This window comes from Micropterus salmoides, unplaced genomic scaffold (assembly GCF_014851395.1).
Source record: "Micropterus salmoides isolate LMB-PRFRI ecotype aquatic unplaced genomic scaffold, ASM1485139v1 Ms_hic_scaffold_2846, whole genome shotgun sequence".
NCBI classification, from domain to species: Eukaryota; Metazoa; Chordata; class Actinopteri; order Centrarchiformes; family Centrarchidae; genus Micropterus; species Micropterus salmoides.
The window spans coordinates 1-17,163 of NW_024042091.1; the positions used below are offsets into that span (position 1 = coordinate 1).

Here is a 17,163-nt window from a genome sequence, read left to right on the forward strand (position 1 = left end):
GGGGGGGGGGGGGGGTGCAGGGCGGCGTCTCCATCCTGTGGTGAGAAAGCAAAGCACGGATGTTGTTGACGAATCTTTATTTCCGAGAATCTCTTCTTCTTCAAACCTGATTGGTTGTTGCACCGTTGCTCTGGTTACTCTGATTATGAAACACAAGTGGTCCGCTGATATGATTTTTTTTTTAAAAAAAAGCTAAAGTAGAAACCACAAGGAAAAGAAATTCAGTTCCCACCTGCACTGAATTCAGATAGGCAGTCAAGCAGAATATTCACATCATTGTCTCTCTGTCTGCTGAACGTTATATTAATAGATGCAAGTGCAATAAAACAAAAACATAGTCTCAATCATAACATAGGTATCATTTACACTGGGGACCCTGGGGACATGTCCCCACCACTTTTTGAAATGGCTGATTTGTCCCTAAAAAGGTTTATTTTGCACATTAAGAAAACATGCAATTAAAATATAGACAAAACAGTTGTGCATGTCCAAAAAAGCAACTTAAGCTGAAAAAAAACAAACATAACTCGTAACTTCTTGATCAGTTTCTTTTTGGCCAAGTTTCTGTTCTCTCCTAGTGAATATGACAAAAGAGGAGGGAAACTGAATCATGCCTACATGTGTTGCCTCAGCAGGGATGATATTAGCTACATGAGAAAAGTGGATTTACAGTAGAAACAGATCTGAAAGCAGCACAGACTGCCTGAGAGCTGCACTGACTTAGATGCTGTTTATATTATATAATTTTGAAATGTCACATGCCGCCTGAATTTTTGCGTTTCCTTTTACATAATAAAAACATTTCCACTAAATTGGTGCAGAAAAATTCACCAGAAGTGTTTAATGATCAATATTTCCTGGGGGAGGTCCCCCAGACCTCATATATCTTGGCAGTGAGGATATCTTTAAACACTGTTCAGGGTCTTTTCGTCTCGTTCTCCTGAACCTAATTGGTGGATCGTGATATCTCGCGAGCTAAGTGTCTCTTCACACCCCTAAACTGAGCCCCTATGTCCCCACCACTTTTCACGCAATGTGTTGGTCATATACACCTGTCCCTTTTTGAAATGGCTGATTTTGTCCCTTTAGTTTTTAGTCCAATTCAGTTTTATTTATATAGCGCCAATTTTATCAAAATCTCTCATTGCATTTTACATATAGAGCCGTCTAGACTGGCAGAAACCTCGAGCACAACCATGACTCAAGGTGGGCGGCATCTGCCTCGACCGGTTGGAGGGAGGGGGGGGGGGACATTGGTGCAGAAAATGAATTGGTACTGATAATTATAGTATCTTAATGATAATATAATAATAATAGGACTCAGCGGATGTTGTGCAGGAACATTGTAGCAGCAGGTGACCCGCAACCACAGCTCCAGACTCCACAGCTCCAGAGCCAGAAAACCTGCAGGAAGTGATAGGAGGAGAGGAGGAGACGAGAAAGCACAAGACTACCAGAAAGGGAGAAGTTGTGTTAGTACATGCAATAATGGTGAGGTTGCATACAGAGGAGAGAAAGTAGAGGAGAGAGGAGCTCAGTGCATCATGGGAAATCCCCCGGCAGTCTAGGCCTATAGCAGCATAACTAAGGGATGGTTCAGGACTCACCTGAGCCAGCCCTAACTATAAGCTTTATCAAAGAGGAAAGTCTTAAGCCTACTCTTAAATGTGGAGATGGTGTCTGCCTCCTGAACCCAAACTGGAACCTGGTTCCACAGGAGAGGAGCTTGATAGCTGAACGCTCTGGTTCCTAGTCTACTTTTGGAGACTCTAGGAACCACAAGTAACCCTGCATTCTGGAGCGCAGTGCTCTGGTGGGTAGTAAGGTACTATGAGCTCTTTAAGATAAGATGGTGCCTGACCATTAAGAGCTTTGTAGGTAAGAAGAAGGATTTTAAATTCTGGATTTTACAGTGCAGAGGCCAGTCCTTTATCTGATGCAGCCAGAAGATCATTTGTAATTTTCCCCAGTCTCTCTGTGCTTTGATTTAAAGCATAATTTGTTAAAAATGATCTGAAAAATAGTTAGTTTGTTGTCATATTTTATGGCAGTGATATTGGATAGGCCTGTTGTTATCACTGGGCTCACTTACATGCGCTGATGCTTTCTGTACAGTAGATGTGGGCTTGGCGTTATTCGATTGACATGGTGTTGCAGGTGTGGATGTGATGGATGACTGTTACTCGTGAGGTCAACATTATTGTGCGTTTCTATTATTTTCTTATTGTCGACTCTGTAGTAACCTACACTAATCCCGACTCCCACGTTTTTTCATCTGAGCCCTTATGTCCAACTAATTTCCTACCATAAGGCACCTTATCATGTTTTATCCCAGAGGGCCCCGTGTCCACCAGTGAAGACTGATCATATCTGTAATTTGGGTCATAGAAGCAGGCTGATGATGAAATCTGTGTTCCTGCTATCTGAGGGTAGTTCAGAGGTTTGTTCTTGTCTTTTTGCTTACAAGACTTTGAAATCATGATGAAGTAAATTAAGTTAAGTTTGACTTTTAGTTCTGGGTTTTCCTCGTCGCTCTCTCTTGTTTCCTCTTCCTTCTTGTTAGTGTGCTGAGTGTGCAGACAGAGACAGTCTGAGTCAGTGCTGATCTTCGTCATCACCTGGGAAAAAAAGAGTTAAATGTTATTAATTATTAATGCTGAGTTTGTGCTGAAAGACTAGTGTGACAGAAATAAGGTTTAGAAAAAAGATATGAAAAATTATAAATATGTCTGAAAATATCTGGAGGACAAAGTGCTCGACAAGGTCAAAGAACAAGAAACGTTCTTGTTATGAGTAACAGCATACTTCTTAATTAAATTAATTGTAAACAAACTGATTAGTTTTTTTTTTATCTTCCAGGTCCAGTGATCGTGAAAGAAGAAAGTGATGCTATTTTACCCTGTTCCCTCAGCACCAAGAAGGACATTGAGTCAGAGCTCTTTGACTGGAAGAAGAAAGGGCAGAAAAATAAAGATGTGTTCTTGTACAATGACAAAGCCTTTTATGGTCAGGGCCTTTCAGGTCAAGATGAGCAGTTCAAAGGTCGCGTCTCACATTTTCCAGATGAGCTAAAGTACGGCAACGCCTCCATCATCATCAGAAATACGAAGGCGTCTGACAGTGGAAACTACACCTGTGTTTTTCCAGATCTTCAGCAAAGTCCAGTCCTCATTGAGCTTGTTGTTGGTGAGTGTTTTCATTAAACAGTTAAAGATTTATTTACTGATGTGACTGGTTTAAGAGTCCCAGATGGACTTTAGTCAAGTAGTCAGAATAAACATCTGGCAGGGCCTCGTCCCCACAGAGCTGCAGCCACATCTGGAGAGATTACCTCTCTATCAGACAGGCTTCATGTTTGTGACGTATTTCTGATTATGTTTTTACGCAGCATTACCTTTGTGTCAAGCTGATAATATTTCACAGGCGCTATAACATTTGTTCTGTTTTTCCTTTTAGATCGTATCTTAACCTCTTGGAGCTTATTTTAATTATGTGGATTTCTGTCTCTTAATTCCTGCACCTGTTAAACTGAATAATAATAATACCAGGAGGAGCTGATACCTGTCCTTAACATCACTGTAAAGCAAAACTTCTGAGGTTTCATTAGGTGTTTTGATCCTATTTAGAGATCTGAAAGAGCTGAATTGGTAAATGATTAAATAGAAAACAATAGAAGCTCTCTTGTTCTTTCCCTCTAACTTCATCTTTCAAATACAGTAAATCAGTGATAAAATGTTGTATCAGGCTGAAATTCACAGGATCTCTTCCTCCACTTGTCTTTAATGTCTGAACCAGATTTTAGGTTGACAGACTGAAGTGGCTCTGAGATATTTAGAAAGTGCAGTACAGAGCGTCTCCAGCAGATGTCTACAGAGCTCTCTAAAACTTCTCCAAACTTACCAAATAACGATAATAAATCTCTTTGTTATATTATAAAAACGTTTCTAAGTGTTAAATTTAACTATAGAAATATGTTTATAATATAAATACATATTTACATATTAATGATGATTGAATCTCTCCTCTCTGAACATATAAATAAAGTTTCTCTGTTGTCTCGGTGTCCCGCTACCGCAGGAAGTCCGACTACAGTAACTTCCATATATGGTCAGACAGGTGATTCTTCCGGCTACAGACTCACCGTGTTTTCACGGTGCTGACTTACCATTGGATGAAAGTGACGGTCAATTAGACACACGTGGTGATCACGTAAAGATGCTCTCCTCTGATTGGCTGTCGGAGTTAAAAGCCCGTTAGCTTCGTCACTTTAGGTCGTAGAAAGATGCTGATTGGTTCGTTTTGTTCCTGGGCGGTTACTGATTTCAGAGATACTGAACATCATTGGTCAAATATTTTGTCGCTACTTTAAATTGACAGAAATCACTTTGTTTTGGAAGTTTGACGAGCGGCGCTAAAAATAACGAGCGACACAATCGACTTTTATTCAGGTTATTTTACTTCCGCTTGAACTTTAACGAGCTGGATTCACTCGGTGGACTTTTGTTCTTTAAAACGAGCCTCTGTTTGTCTGTAAATGTCTGTTTTTCGACCTATAAATCCATTTTAACTGCAGCTACACAGGATAGCAGGTAAGATGCTAACTGTTTACTGCCGTAAAGTAAGACGCTGCTGTTGTCATGTCGTAACTTCTTCAGTTAGTTTGTTAAATCCGTTGAAAAAACGAACCTCTGAGCTTTAAAACGAGCTACAACATGTCTGAGTTCATATCTGCCGTCAACAGGAAAACACGCTGTTTGTTTATTTAGTAATGTTTACATGGAAATCTGGGTCGCGTGCAACCTCCGCGCCAGAAAAGATTAAAGGACAGATCAGCTGAAAACATCCCAGGTGAGTCCTTTGATGACGTCACTGATCTCTACATCACCTGGATGTGATGTCATCACTGATAACTGGAGACACTCACACCAACACGTTTTAATTTGTACACATTTGAACTATCTAAGAAGTTTATATAGTTAAGTTAAAAGGTTTATAACCTACGAGGTGTTTCTGTTATTTAGGCTTCCCTCCTTGATATAAATTGGGTGGACAAAATTATAGAAACCCCTGTTAGGATGACGCAAACCAATTCAACATCAGCAGCACAAACTACAGCCTCCAAAATTACCATGAAGTTGAATAAACTCTAAAACGGTTTCAACTAAAACTAAACATTATAACTGTCATGAAGTATTTGCTGCAGAACTGCTTCATTAAGCTGAAATAACTTCAAATCCAGGATTTGACTGATTGCATGTAACATTTTATAATGTTTAGTATTTTTTCCTCTTTAGATTTGTCATCAGGAGAAGCTGATCACCGCTCTCAGTGGAGTCTTTATGGATTTTAGGAGGAATTCAGATGTTTAAATTATTAAGCATACCTGCAGTTTGAAAACTAATTAAATGACCATGCTCTCCCTAAACATACTCCAAAACCAGAGGAAGAAGACAGTTGTTTACTTTTGAAAAACACATTTCATATTTTATAACCGTTTCAAACTATTGAAACTATTTAATGCAGTAAAAAGCCATCTCAGCAAAATGTTTGGACACACTTCATGTTTAAAATATAATATTTGATCAAAATGTAATTTTTATTTTGAAATACAGAGTGATAAAGTTAAAGAAAAATAAATGATAATACTGTTGTTTCTTTTAGAGTAAATATGATTTGTCAGAATATTAGAGAACACCTCAGATTATAAAGCAGTCCCGAGCAGCACCATCACTAACTCTGCCCTCAGTGTTGAAACATGTTCTTGAATTAACACCTCTGACACTGACAATAATAACTGAACATTATAGGGATCATCCAATTTTAGTTTTTGTGTTGGATCAGAGTATGTATCCCTGATAACACAAGGGGCTCACATACTTTTAAAGACCCCATTTCATATTTTATAACACATTTATTTTACTTCAGTGCAACAGAAAATATTGTCAACATAGCAGACAACAGATTTCATGTGACGTAATTTCAAGATAATTTTTCATTTCAACAAATGTAAAAATTCAGTTTGTCCAAATGTCTTCACTGTATCTGAGCTTCTGTCATGATATGAGTCATAAAAGTTAAATTTTTTTAAATTCTGTAATTGTTCTTTATCCTTTATAACTGATGTGTCACTTATTGTCATGTAAACTGTGTTCACAGGTGTGTCTCCAAAGCCGTCTGTCAAGATACTTAATCAAACAAATGACGGGGCCCTGCTGCAGTGTGAAGTTCTTGGTGCTTCTCCAAAACCTACAGTAGAGTGGCAGGACAGTGCTGGAAACAAACTTCCTGCTGAGGAGCCACAGGTCTCAGAAAGAGGAGGCAGCTATGACATCACCCTCCTAACTACTGTGAAGAAGGCCGACCGGTTCCACTGTGTAGCAACACAGGAGGAAATCAAACATCGGACTGAAACTGACACCTACGTTCCTCTCAATGGTGAGATTCTTCTTAGTTGTATTTTTATATGCAAATAATTTTAATTGTTTTGGATGTTGTTCGTTTTCAAAAATATTGTGTTTTCAAAGTGAACACACAGTTAATTTGGATGCAAAAGTTTAAAACTGAGTCAAATATTCATATTTATACTGAGACTCTGAGACTTCATGAATCTACAGATAAGAGGAAGAATGATAAGATGACCATTACAAAATAAGATAATATAGCTTAAATAATAAGTTAACAATGTTAGGGGTGTGGTCCTGGTCAAGACAATCTCCTGAACTCCAAACTGAATGTCAGAATGGGAAAGAAAGGTGATTTAAGCAATTTTGAGCGCGGCATGGTTGTTGGTGCCAGACGGGCCGGTCTGAGTATTTCACAATCTGCTCAGTTACTGGGATTTTCACGCACAACCATTTCTAGGGTTTACAAAGAATGGTGTGAAAAGGGAAAAACATCCAGTATGCGGCAGTCCTGTGGGCGAAAATGCCTTGTTGATGCTAGAGGTCAGAGGAGAACGGGCCGACTGATTCAAGCTGATAGAAGAGCAACTTTGACTGAAATAACCACTCGTTACAACCGAGGTATGCGGCAAAGCATTTGTGAAGCCACAACACGCACAACCTTGAGGCGGATGGGCTACAACAGCAGAAGACCCCACCGGGTACCACTCATCTCCACTACAAATAGGAAAAAGAGGCTACAATTTGCAAGAGCTCACCAAAATTGGACAGTTGAAGACTGGAAAAATGTCGCCTGGTCTGATGAGTCTCGATTTCTGTTGAGACATTCAGATGGTAGAGTCAGAATTTGGCGTAAACAGAATGAGAACATGGATCCATCATGCCTTGTTACCACTGTGCAGGCTGCTGGTGGTGGTGTAATGGTGTGGGGGATGTTTTCTTGGCACACTTTAGGCCTCTTAGTGCCAATTGGGCATCGTTTAAATGCCACGGCCTACCTGAGCATTGTTTCTGACCGTGTCCATCCCTTTATGGCCACCATGTACCCATCCTCTGATGGCTACTTCCAGCAGGATAATGCACCATGTCACAAAGCTCCAATCATTTCAAATTGGTTTCTTGAACATGACTGAGTTCACTGTACTAAAATGGCCCCCACAGTCACCAGATCTCAACCCAATAGAGCATCTTTGGGATGTGGTGGAACGGGAGCTTCGTGCCCTGGATGTGCATCCCACAAATCTCCATCAACTGCAAGATGCTATCCATCAATATGGGCCAACATTTCTAAAGAATGCTTTCAGCACCTTGTTGAATCAATGCCACGTAGAATTAAGGCAGTTCTGAAGGCGAAAGGGGGTCAAACACAGTATTAGTATGGTGTTCCTAATAATCCTTTAGGGGTGTGTGTGTGTATGTATGTATGTATGTATGACGCACCCATTTATATTAGATTTGAATACTTTTTTATTTTATATTATTTATTAAGATTTTATGGAAAGGGGGGCTTTTTTAATAGTCTAATTTTGGGGGGAAAGTTGTTTTTTTTTTTCTCCGTAGCTTCCATGTGAAATAGTTTTTTAAGGCAAAAATTAAATTATCAAAATAAAACCCCCTCAGTTTACCTTAACAACAATCACACCACAGCTGCTTCCATCTTTTAACTGGGTGGCACATGATGTCAACTTGACATCCATCCAGTCTGTTGGGCTTTCTCATCCTTAAGTTTTACCTGAATAATTCAATTCAATTTTATTTATATAGCGCCAAATCACAACAACAGTTATCTCACAGTGCTTTTCATAAAAGAGCAGGTCTAGACCGTACTCTATGATGTTATTTAGAGAAGCCCAACAATTCCCACCAAGAGCAGCACTAGGAGACAGAGGCAAGGAAAAACTTCCTTTTAAGAGGCAGAAACCTCGAGCAGAACCATGACTCAGGGTGGGCGGCCATCTGCCTCGACCGGTTAGGGGTGTAATAAGAATTTGTTAAAACACTTTAAACAGATATGTAGGTGAAAACATAATGTCAGCTCACAAGCTCACAAACATTTGGTATGGGTAAATTACCAATGTTTGTATTCATCTCATTATTGCAAATGCATATGAGGGACGGGGAGAGGGCAGTCATAAAACGTAGGCTACATTATAGTAGTAATAATAGTCTTTCTAAACAAAGCTTAAGACCAAATTCCCATGGCATATTCTTCAACTTCTAAAGTGGAGCAATTAAAAGCATCCTGACTGGAAACCTTACCATCTGGCATAGGATGTGCAAGGTCCAGGACAGGAGGGTTCTACAGAACGTTATTAAAACCGCCCAGAAGATTATTGGTACCCATCTACCAAGCATCAGTGATGTCTGTGAGGTGAGGTGTCTGCAAGGAGCCCATGACAGTACCAACGAAGCCACAGCCTGTTCACCCTGCTTTCTTCTGGGAAAAGATATAAAGGTCTGCTGTCGTAGCACCAGACTGCTGAGAGTGTAGTAGCATAAGAAAAAGCACTCAAATCTAATATGAAGAGGTGTGTCTCTCAAGTACCAGGGTTGGAGTCACTAGGCAACATGACATTGAAATAAAGCTCTCTTCTCCAAAAAATAGAAATAAGAAAAAGTACTTGCATCTAAGATGAAAAGATGTGCTTCATTGGTCTAGTGTAATACTACATTTCAGCAAAGGTCTGGAGCCAATGAATGACATCATATGGAAGCTATAAAAAAAAGAAAGCCTTTCGTTCCCAAAATTATTAATAAACATTTATATAAAATAAAATATGGACTTACATGTAATTTCAAGAGGTGTGTCTCATTTACCTAATGTAGTACTACAATTCTGCATAAGAACATAAACGAACATGTTGGACTTCTTATGGGATTTTAGCTGTGAAGGTGACAGAAACAGCCACAGAGGGAAAGGTCTGAGACAACAATTTTGAGACAAGTTATAAGACCAGGCGAGGGGAAGACCTGTGTTAACACCTGTGAGGGGTTTCAATGGATAAATCTACGAGATTTGATAGGAATGAAAACCGATGCTGAAGTTGCTCTGTTTCTGCTGGACAGGTGTGTAAGCTAACGTTAGCTTTGCTGTTCCACATAAACGACAGGTCTTGTCTCTCTGTGGTCATGTTTGTGATGATCCCAGCTGGTTAGCTTTGTTAGCTTATCACAGTTTGTGCGGTAGAGGAGAAATAGACGGAGCGTGTGTGTGAACAGAGCCCCGGTGAATGGAGAGAAACGGGTCAGCAGTAAATGTACAGTTACAGCAGCTGGTGCTTAAAGTCTGCAGCTTCTCAAGACTAAAGAGGAGCTCCTGTGTGTTGCTGCTAACTGTTGAATAAATGGCAGTGCGTGTTCATGGTTTGTTCATCAACAAACTGCAGAATCGCATAGTATCCCTTTAACCGACATTCCCTGTGCAGGGAGTGCTGTTGATGTACACTGTGGATTGTAACGCAGCCCTGGTTCCTGTCAGAACACGAGCTGCAGCATTCTGGATCAGCTGAAGAGTCTTAATGGGCTTTGGCCACCTGATGATGATAATAAACACAGATTTATCATATCTAGTAAACAAGTGCTGACTGGGCGTAAAATAAGGGGTGGTGATGGCGCATAGATAAGATGCTTGCCTTTGGTGTGGGAGACCTGGGTTCAATTCCCAATGTGAGACATCCACCGCTGTGTCCCTGAGCAAGACACTTAACCCTAGTTAACCCCGTGCGACCTCTGACATGTATAGCAATTGTAAGTTACTTTGGATAAAAGTGTCAGCTAAATGAATTAATGTAATGTAACATCTTTAAGCAGCCTAGTTGGGACGTGGTCTCTAAGATCTCTCAGAGGCAGGTTGATGGTTTAGATGAAGAAATCATTGAAGTTAGTTAGTTGTTGAAGATCGATGGAAGCAAATTCTAAATATAAATCTGTTTGTCTGTCTGAGTTTGAAGGTGAATCGGTGCCAGTTGAGGACTGTCCTCACTCTGATTTCTGAATTCTGAGTGCTCTCAGATCAATCATACCAGCAAGCTGCGTCCTTGGGCTGACTTTCTGGAGGATTCACATGATAACAGTTTAGGGATAATAGGTGATTGTGATTCAGTACAGTTTTTGTTGTTGGCTGGCGCTCCGTTTTGTGTACAATCTGGTTTTCCTACACAGCCTTGGCTCTTTAAAAGGGAAAAAAAAAGAAAGGTGTGTGTGGACCTTCCCCACAACATTGTTCCAGCCAGTCAGAAACGGGTGCCTTTGTGTTTGTGTTCAAGAGTGATGGGAGGAGGGAGGTAGTGTGAGAGAGAGTTCTATACACCGACACATTTGAACATACTGGATTCCAGGCACTGTGAAGAAGGACAGATGGCCGAGAAACAGACAAAGGGGAAATGGTCTGAAGAGTTTAAACAGAGAAGAAAGTTTTATGACGAGGAAAAGGGCAAAGGCGCTTCAACACTGGAGTCACCTCAGAGATTTGAAATGTGCTGAAGCACCCCTAAATTCCACCTAAGCATTTAATATCCCTAAATACATTTTTACTTTTCTAATGTTCTAATGCTGTGGCTCAGGAGATAGAGCGGGTTGCCCCGTTAATCGGAAGGTCGGCGGTTCAATCCCTGTCTCCTCCAGGCTGCATGTTGAAGTATCCTTGGGCAAGATACTGAACCCTGAATTGCCCGTGGCGGCTGTTCTGCCAGTGTGTGAAGTGAGCAGTGAATAAATGTGTGAATGGCGCTATACAAGTACGGAGCATTTACATTTACATTCATTGGTAGAAGTTGCTATGCAGATGAGGCAGGACCCAGCAACAGAAGAAATAGATGCACAATTAGTAATGCATTTAGTACATCCTTCTATAAGCAAGGAATCTTTGTGTATCTGTATGTATTTGAGCTGTTATCAGTGGAGTGATGCAGAGGTACAGGTTGATGATGACCCCAGGAGTGAGAGAAGAAAAAGGAGGAGCTGCAGAAGGTGCAGCAGGAGCCGGAGGAGGAGAAGGACAATGGAAGCAGAAAAAACAGTGACCGGTACAGGGGCAGTGTGCAGGGCTGAGTAGGCAATCATATGTAGAGATAGAATTAGACAATGTATTATTGTTCATTTATTACAGATGTTATTGATATAGCTGTACAGTCAGCAGAGGCAGAGTCCAGCACAGGGGAAGCTGAGCCAGGGAGAGGCCTACTCAGAGTTGAAGATGAAGGATTTGATTTTTATGCACACACACACACACACTGCTCTATTTTATGGGAATGTGTTGTAGTTTTTGATTATATTTAACTATTTTAGCATTCTGACAAGCTGTACATATGACATGTTTGTGGTGACATGTTAAAATGGTCAAAAAACCACCCCTGGAACACAGGGACTTCCCAGATGAAGTTGTTCATTTGTATCTTAAAGGGAGAGGAAGTGATTCTGTGGAAGATTGCTGATTGTTTAAACTTGCCAAACAAATACATGCCTTCCTTCAGTTCTCCCTCAGAAGTTCCACCCCCCACATTTCAAACTACACAGAGAAATATATATGTATATGTGTGTACTGTATACTACTACAAACATAGTGGTGATATGTATATATGTATACACACAGAAACTCCCCTATATACTGGGAGAAATGCCCAAATGTCAAATAATTGCTGCAAAATATGTCTCCTCATGCCATGAATCGAGGACAACCAGTGGAAACTCAGACTGATAAGATTTTCAAATTATTATTATTGTGATTGCTTGATATTTTAGTAATTGTTTTGTTTTTACATTTGATACTGACTTCTTTTTTTGTTGTTGTAATTATTATTCATCATTCATTCATTCAATTTTTTTGTTGTCTATTAATATACACACACTTACAGTATTATCTATCTTTTTTAATGTTTTTAATATATATTTTTAACACACACACGCTTACTGTTTTTTGTATTTAATTAAAATTTTTAATATATTTTTATTTTTCTAACACACACACACACACACTCTTAAATTACTTGTTTAATGAAATGTATGGGGTTGATTGTTCTTATGTAGTTTGTATGATGCTTTGGCTATATTGTTACACATTCATGCCAATAAAGCTAATTTGAATTGAATTACTGTAATTTATGCTGGGCATATTTGAAATGTTTGCTATGCAGTCCACTAACTCTGCCCTTTAACACCTCTGACACTGTCAACAACAACTGAACATTGATGCAACACAAAAGTAAGATTGTATGATGCCTGCAGATTGTACAGGTGTACCTAATAAAGTGGCCACTGAGTGTTTGTATCACTGACACAGTTAAGCCCTGATAACACAAGCTTTTAAATACCCTGTTTCATATTTTATGTATATATTGCTTCAGTGTAACAGAAAATGTCAGACAACAGATTTCATGTGACGTCATTTTTTCAGCTCAACAAATGTAAAAATTGAGTTTGTCCAAACGTCTTCACTGTATCTGAGCTTCTGTCATGATATGAGTCAGAAACAGTGTTTGCAGCTGTAAATAGTTTCCAGACTTTTGGTAGAAGTTAGAAATGTTTGAAATATCATGTCCTATCTAACAATGCTGGGAGGAGCAACTGAGGCTGATACTGTGCTTTTCTGTTCCTCTGTGTTTTTCTGTTAAACACACTTTAATCCTCATTTACAAGCAGAGAAGAGACGAACAAGAAACATCACAGTATAATATGTGTCACGGCTGTCGCTGTCACCCTTGTGTTTCCCCTTTTCCCTGTCTCACCTCTACCAAGTAGGCTGTGTCCCTGGGGAATGAAGACCTGGTTTCTGGGGTGCTGACATCTGTACCGCCCATTGGTTCCCTCTGTTTCCACTCAACCAATGGCTCGTCACCACGTTAATTACCTCCGGCTCATAAGGAGAGTCCACCTGTTGCTCCAGGCAGCTTGTCACCGCCTGTTGACTTGTGTGCCGCTGGTATTGACTGCATAGCCTGCCTGTTAGTTGTACTTTGTGTTTAGTGGAACTATCCACATTCCTTGCTTATTAGCTGTACATTGTGTTTAGGTAAACATTTGCATACCTTTGTTTGTTAGCTCCACATTGGGTGCAGTGGAGAAATTCACTTATTGTTCTGTTTACTATTGTGTTAGTTTTCACCAGGTGGAGTGGGTGCTGTGCTCTTTGTGTTCTTTTGTAGTAAGAATCAACCCTGTTTAAAACGATAGATAGGTACAGGCCTCCTTTTGAGGACCTTTTTATTTTAACTTGTTATTTTCGCAGCACCCTCGCCCACCCTCCTTTTGTTTTTTTGTTACCTGTCTACATCTCTTCTGTTACCAATAAAAGTTACCTTGTTAAGATCTACCAGTTGTGCCTATATGTTTATGGCCCCAACACCCCTAGACCAACAGGGGGTCGTAACATATGTTAAATACCTTAAACGTTCTTTATAGCTACAGTTTACTCTGTGTTCACAGGTGCAGCTTCAAAGCCGTCTGTCACAATACTCGATCAAACAAATGATGGGGCCCTGCTGCTGTGTGAAGTTCTTGGTGCTTCCCCAGAATCTAAAGTAAAGTGGCAGGACAGTGCTGGAAATGTTCTTGATGCTAAAGAACCACAGGTCTCAGAAAGAGGAGGCAGCTACGACATCACCCTCCAAACTACTGTGACCGAGACTGACCGCTATCGCTGTGTAGCCACACAGGAGGGGATCAGACATCTTTATGCTGAGATCTACGTGCAGATCAATGGTGAGATTATTCCTAGTGGTATTTTTATATTTAAATCATTGTACTTGTTTATGTGTTATTAGTTTTAAAACCTGTTTAAGCGTCTTCAGACTGAACACAAAGCAGATTGTGATGAAGACGTCTGCAGATCATTAATCGTTTTCTTTGATGATCAACATCTATAATTAAACACTAACACTACATGTGCTGTACATGATAAGCAGTTATACATTCTCAGTGTTACATTTACATTTTAGAAACACGTTTCAGAGGAAAATTTTAAGAACAGAAATTATGAACATTGAGAAGTGTTGTGAAACTCATAGTATTAAAACACATGGTATTTACATTACATATTAAAAAACTTATTTTGATACCCAGCTCTTGTCAACATGAATCCTTCACTGCACAGACTGAAGGTCAGTCCTGATCCAAGTCCCTCCTTTGACCTTGGCCTGGTTATATTTATGTTCATATGTGATTATTAAATGATGTTGGTTTATATGAGTTACACCACAAACTAATTCTCACATCCAGGTGAGCTTGTTGTTAGAAATATTACCACAAACTAACTACAATGTGTAACTGTAGTTTAACTGATCGAGACAACTGACAAAACCAGCTTGTTACAGAAAACACGACATGTGACCTACTCAGAGTAAAACAGGTTATAGATCATTATCAGACACGACGCTGGTGTAAGAGGAAGTTCACTAGTGTTCAAGCTCCACCTGTGATAATGAAAACATGAATCACCAAAGATCATCACAGATTTTAACTCTCTCTGACTAAATGTGCATTAAAATGTTAAAGATGCAAATTACTTTAAATTATGTTTTACAGAATAATATTTTGCTAAAATAAGTTATTATAATAAGGATATTTCTCACTCTGAACTGCTTGAATTCATATTATTCTAAAACTAATACAACACTAACTCTCCTTCACACACAAACCCAGTAACAGATTTACAAATGAAAAACACACCTCATGAGGGAGATTTAGAGACTGAAATCATTAGAATCTGTGACATTTTTGTGACATGAAGAAAAAAAGAGGATAACAAATGAAGTAATAACTCGTGTATCACCAAAATATACTGAGGATCTGAAACATGTCTTAGCTGAGAGAGTAATTTATTGATCATTGTTGCAAATTGCAGTTACACATGAATCAAATAAACACAAGGAGACTCAGAGAAGATTTTAGTCATTTTATTATTATATTTTAACTAGAAACTGAACTGAAACTAGGACCAGAATTTAACTCTGTGTTAGTTCCTGGTAATAATTTGACACCATGGAGGCAGATAAAGGCTTTGGAAGTGCAGTTTTTACTGGACAGTGTGAACTTGGACCCGTCGCAGTGAAGGTTTCAGATGACAAACATGTTTGAATGTAGCTTCTTTACAATTTATTCTCTGCAGTAGGTTTGACTACAAGCAGAACTAATAACTGTAGAGCCGACCCTCCACCAAGAAGCACATCATGATTTAAATCTGGACATTGGCAGTCAGTGCTGGAAGAAGTACTCAGACTCTTTACTGAATCAATACTCACTGTAACAGCAGCTGTGATAAAATCCATATGTGGACTGTTAGCAACAGTCACATGTAAACAGGCTGAAGTAGAGGCGGCAGGACAGAGATTCAAACCTTCTTCCTACTGATGAGCAGCACGTCTCAGAAAGTGGACGATGCTACGACATTACCCTCCTCACTACTGAGACCAGAACCAGAACCAACCTCTTAGCTGTGGAGCCCAGCAGGAGGCGACTGGCCATAAGATCAATGCTAACATCACTGTTCCTGCTGAGACTCATCCCAGTGCTGTTTGGATCTGCTGACAGTTTTAGCTTCTAGATTTCAGGAGCGTGCACACCTTTAGATGTTCTTTGTGTCGGCTGTGATGTTCAACCTGCTGTTTATGATGTGCAGCTGCGTTCTGACTGTTACATTCACTTTTTATCATCTGTTTCAGGGTCCCCCAAAGAGTCCGCCACTGGATTGGTTGTTGCTGTTGTTGGTACATTTTTCTTTACTATAATTAGTATTGGTGGAATTCTGCTTTACAGGCGGCATCAAAAGCAAAAAAATGGTAATGGTAAGTTTAAATAATGCACTGTCAACATTTTTACGATGAACACACAACAAATTGTTTACACGTATGTCATGTTTAGAGTCTTGAAAGTTGTTTTATCTCAGGCATTAAAAATTCTGTTGGGATTTACATGAGGGTAGGATCAAGGCAGGAGGGATTTTCTTCAGTATAACTTTGTTTTCCTTCCTGCAGGTTCACCAACAAAGGGAAAGAATAAATCTTCTGGGGAAACTGTATGATTACCTTAACTCCTAATATTCACACAACAGTATTGGATGGAAATACACTAATTTGCATTGTCTTTTGCTGATTTTCTGAATATTCAGTTAAAATTTGCGCCCCATTTGGATGGAAACTTGACTTACAGCAGACTTTTCACTCCTGTGAGCGTGGCCGCTCTGATCAACAAAACAACACTTTGCTTTCAGACATGGTCGGGACAACACAACGTACAAACTAGTTTGTTTCGAGCAGACCTTTTTTCTCAATTAATCGACACGTTAACCATACTGAACTTAAATGTTCTGTCAGGTTTTTTCTGTCCCAGGAGTAGTTTCTTCTTAGCTGACAGGTTGGAGTTTAACGAGGTGAAACAGAAGAGAGCGAGAGCAAGATTGTTAGAGAAATCATTCTGTTACTTAAATCCTAATGTGGTGTGAGTGAGTTCCTCTCTTGTGCAGCTTTAAGACAAAAAAAAATATTGACTTATTTTTTTGGCGACTTCTCTCTGCAATCTGTTCTTTGTTACTTTGGTTCTTTTAGTTACTTTTGTTCTTTCTTTTTTTTTAATATTCTGAGTATATACTCACTTGCCCGTGCACAAATACACATCACCTGATATCAGGGGTTTTCCTGGTTCAGAATGGGCCTTTGGAGGGTGACTTCGCGTGACAGTAAGCATGATGAGTGTGCGTTCAGTAAAGGCAATGACTTACCTAATGACCAAAATCTGTGCATTTTGTAGTGGGACAACAGTGTGGATTTGTACA

At 39.6% G+C, this 17,163-nt stretch overlaps 1 protein-coding gene across 1 annotated transcript; it reads left to right on the top strand.

Moving 5' to 3' along the window:
- The first annotated feature begins 1,196 nt into the window (after positions 1-1,196).
- Positions 1,197-16,923, top strand: LOC119882031 (butyrophilin-like protein 1). Its single transcript, XM_038692047.1, has 6 exons — positions 1,197-1,206; positions 2,860-3,186; positions 6,157-6,435; positions 13,821-14,096; positions 16,055-16,177; positions 16,367-16,923. Exons 1-6 carry the CDS (start codon positions 1,197-1,199, stop codon positions 16,411-16,413), a joined length of 1,062 nt encoding a protein of 353 aa, XP_038547975.1. The 3' UTR covers positions 16,414-16,923.
- Positions 16,924-17,163: the final 240 nt, after the last annotated feature.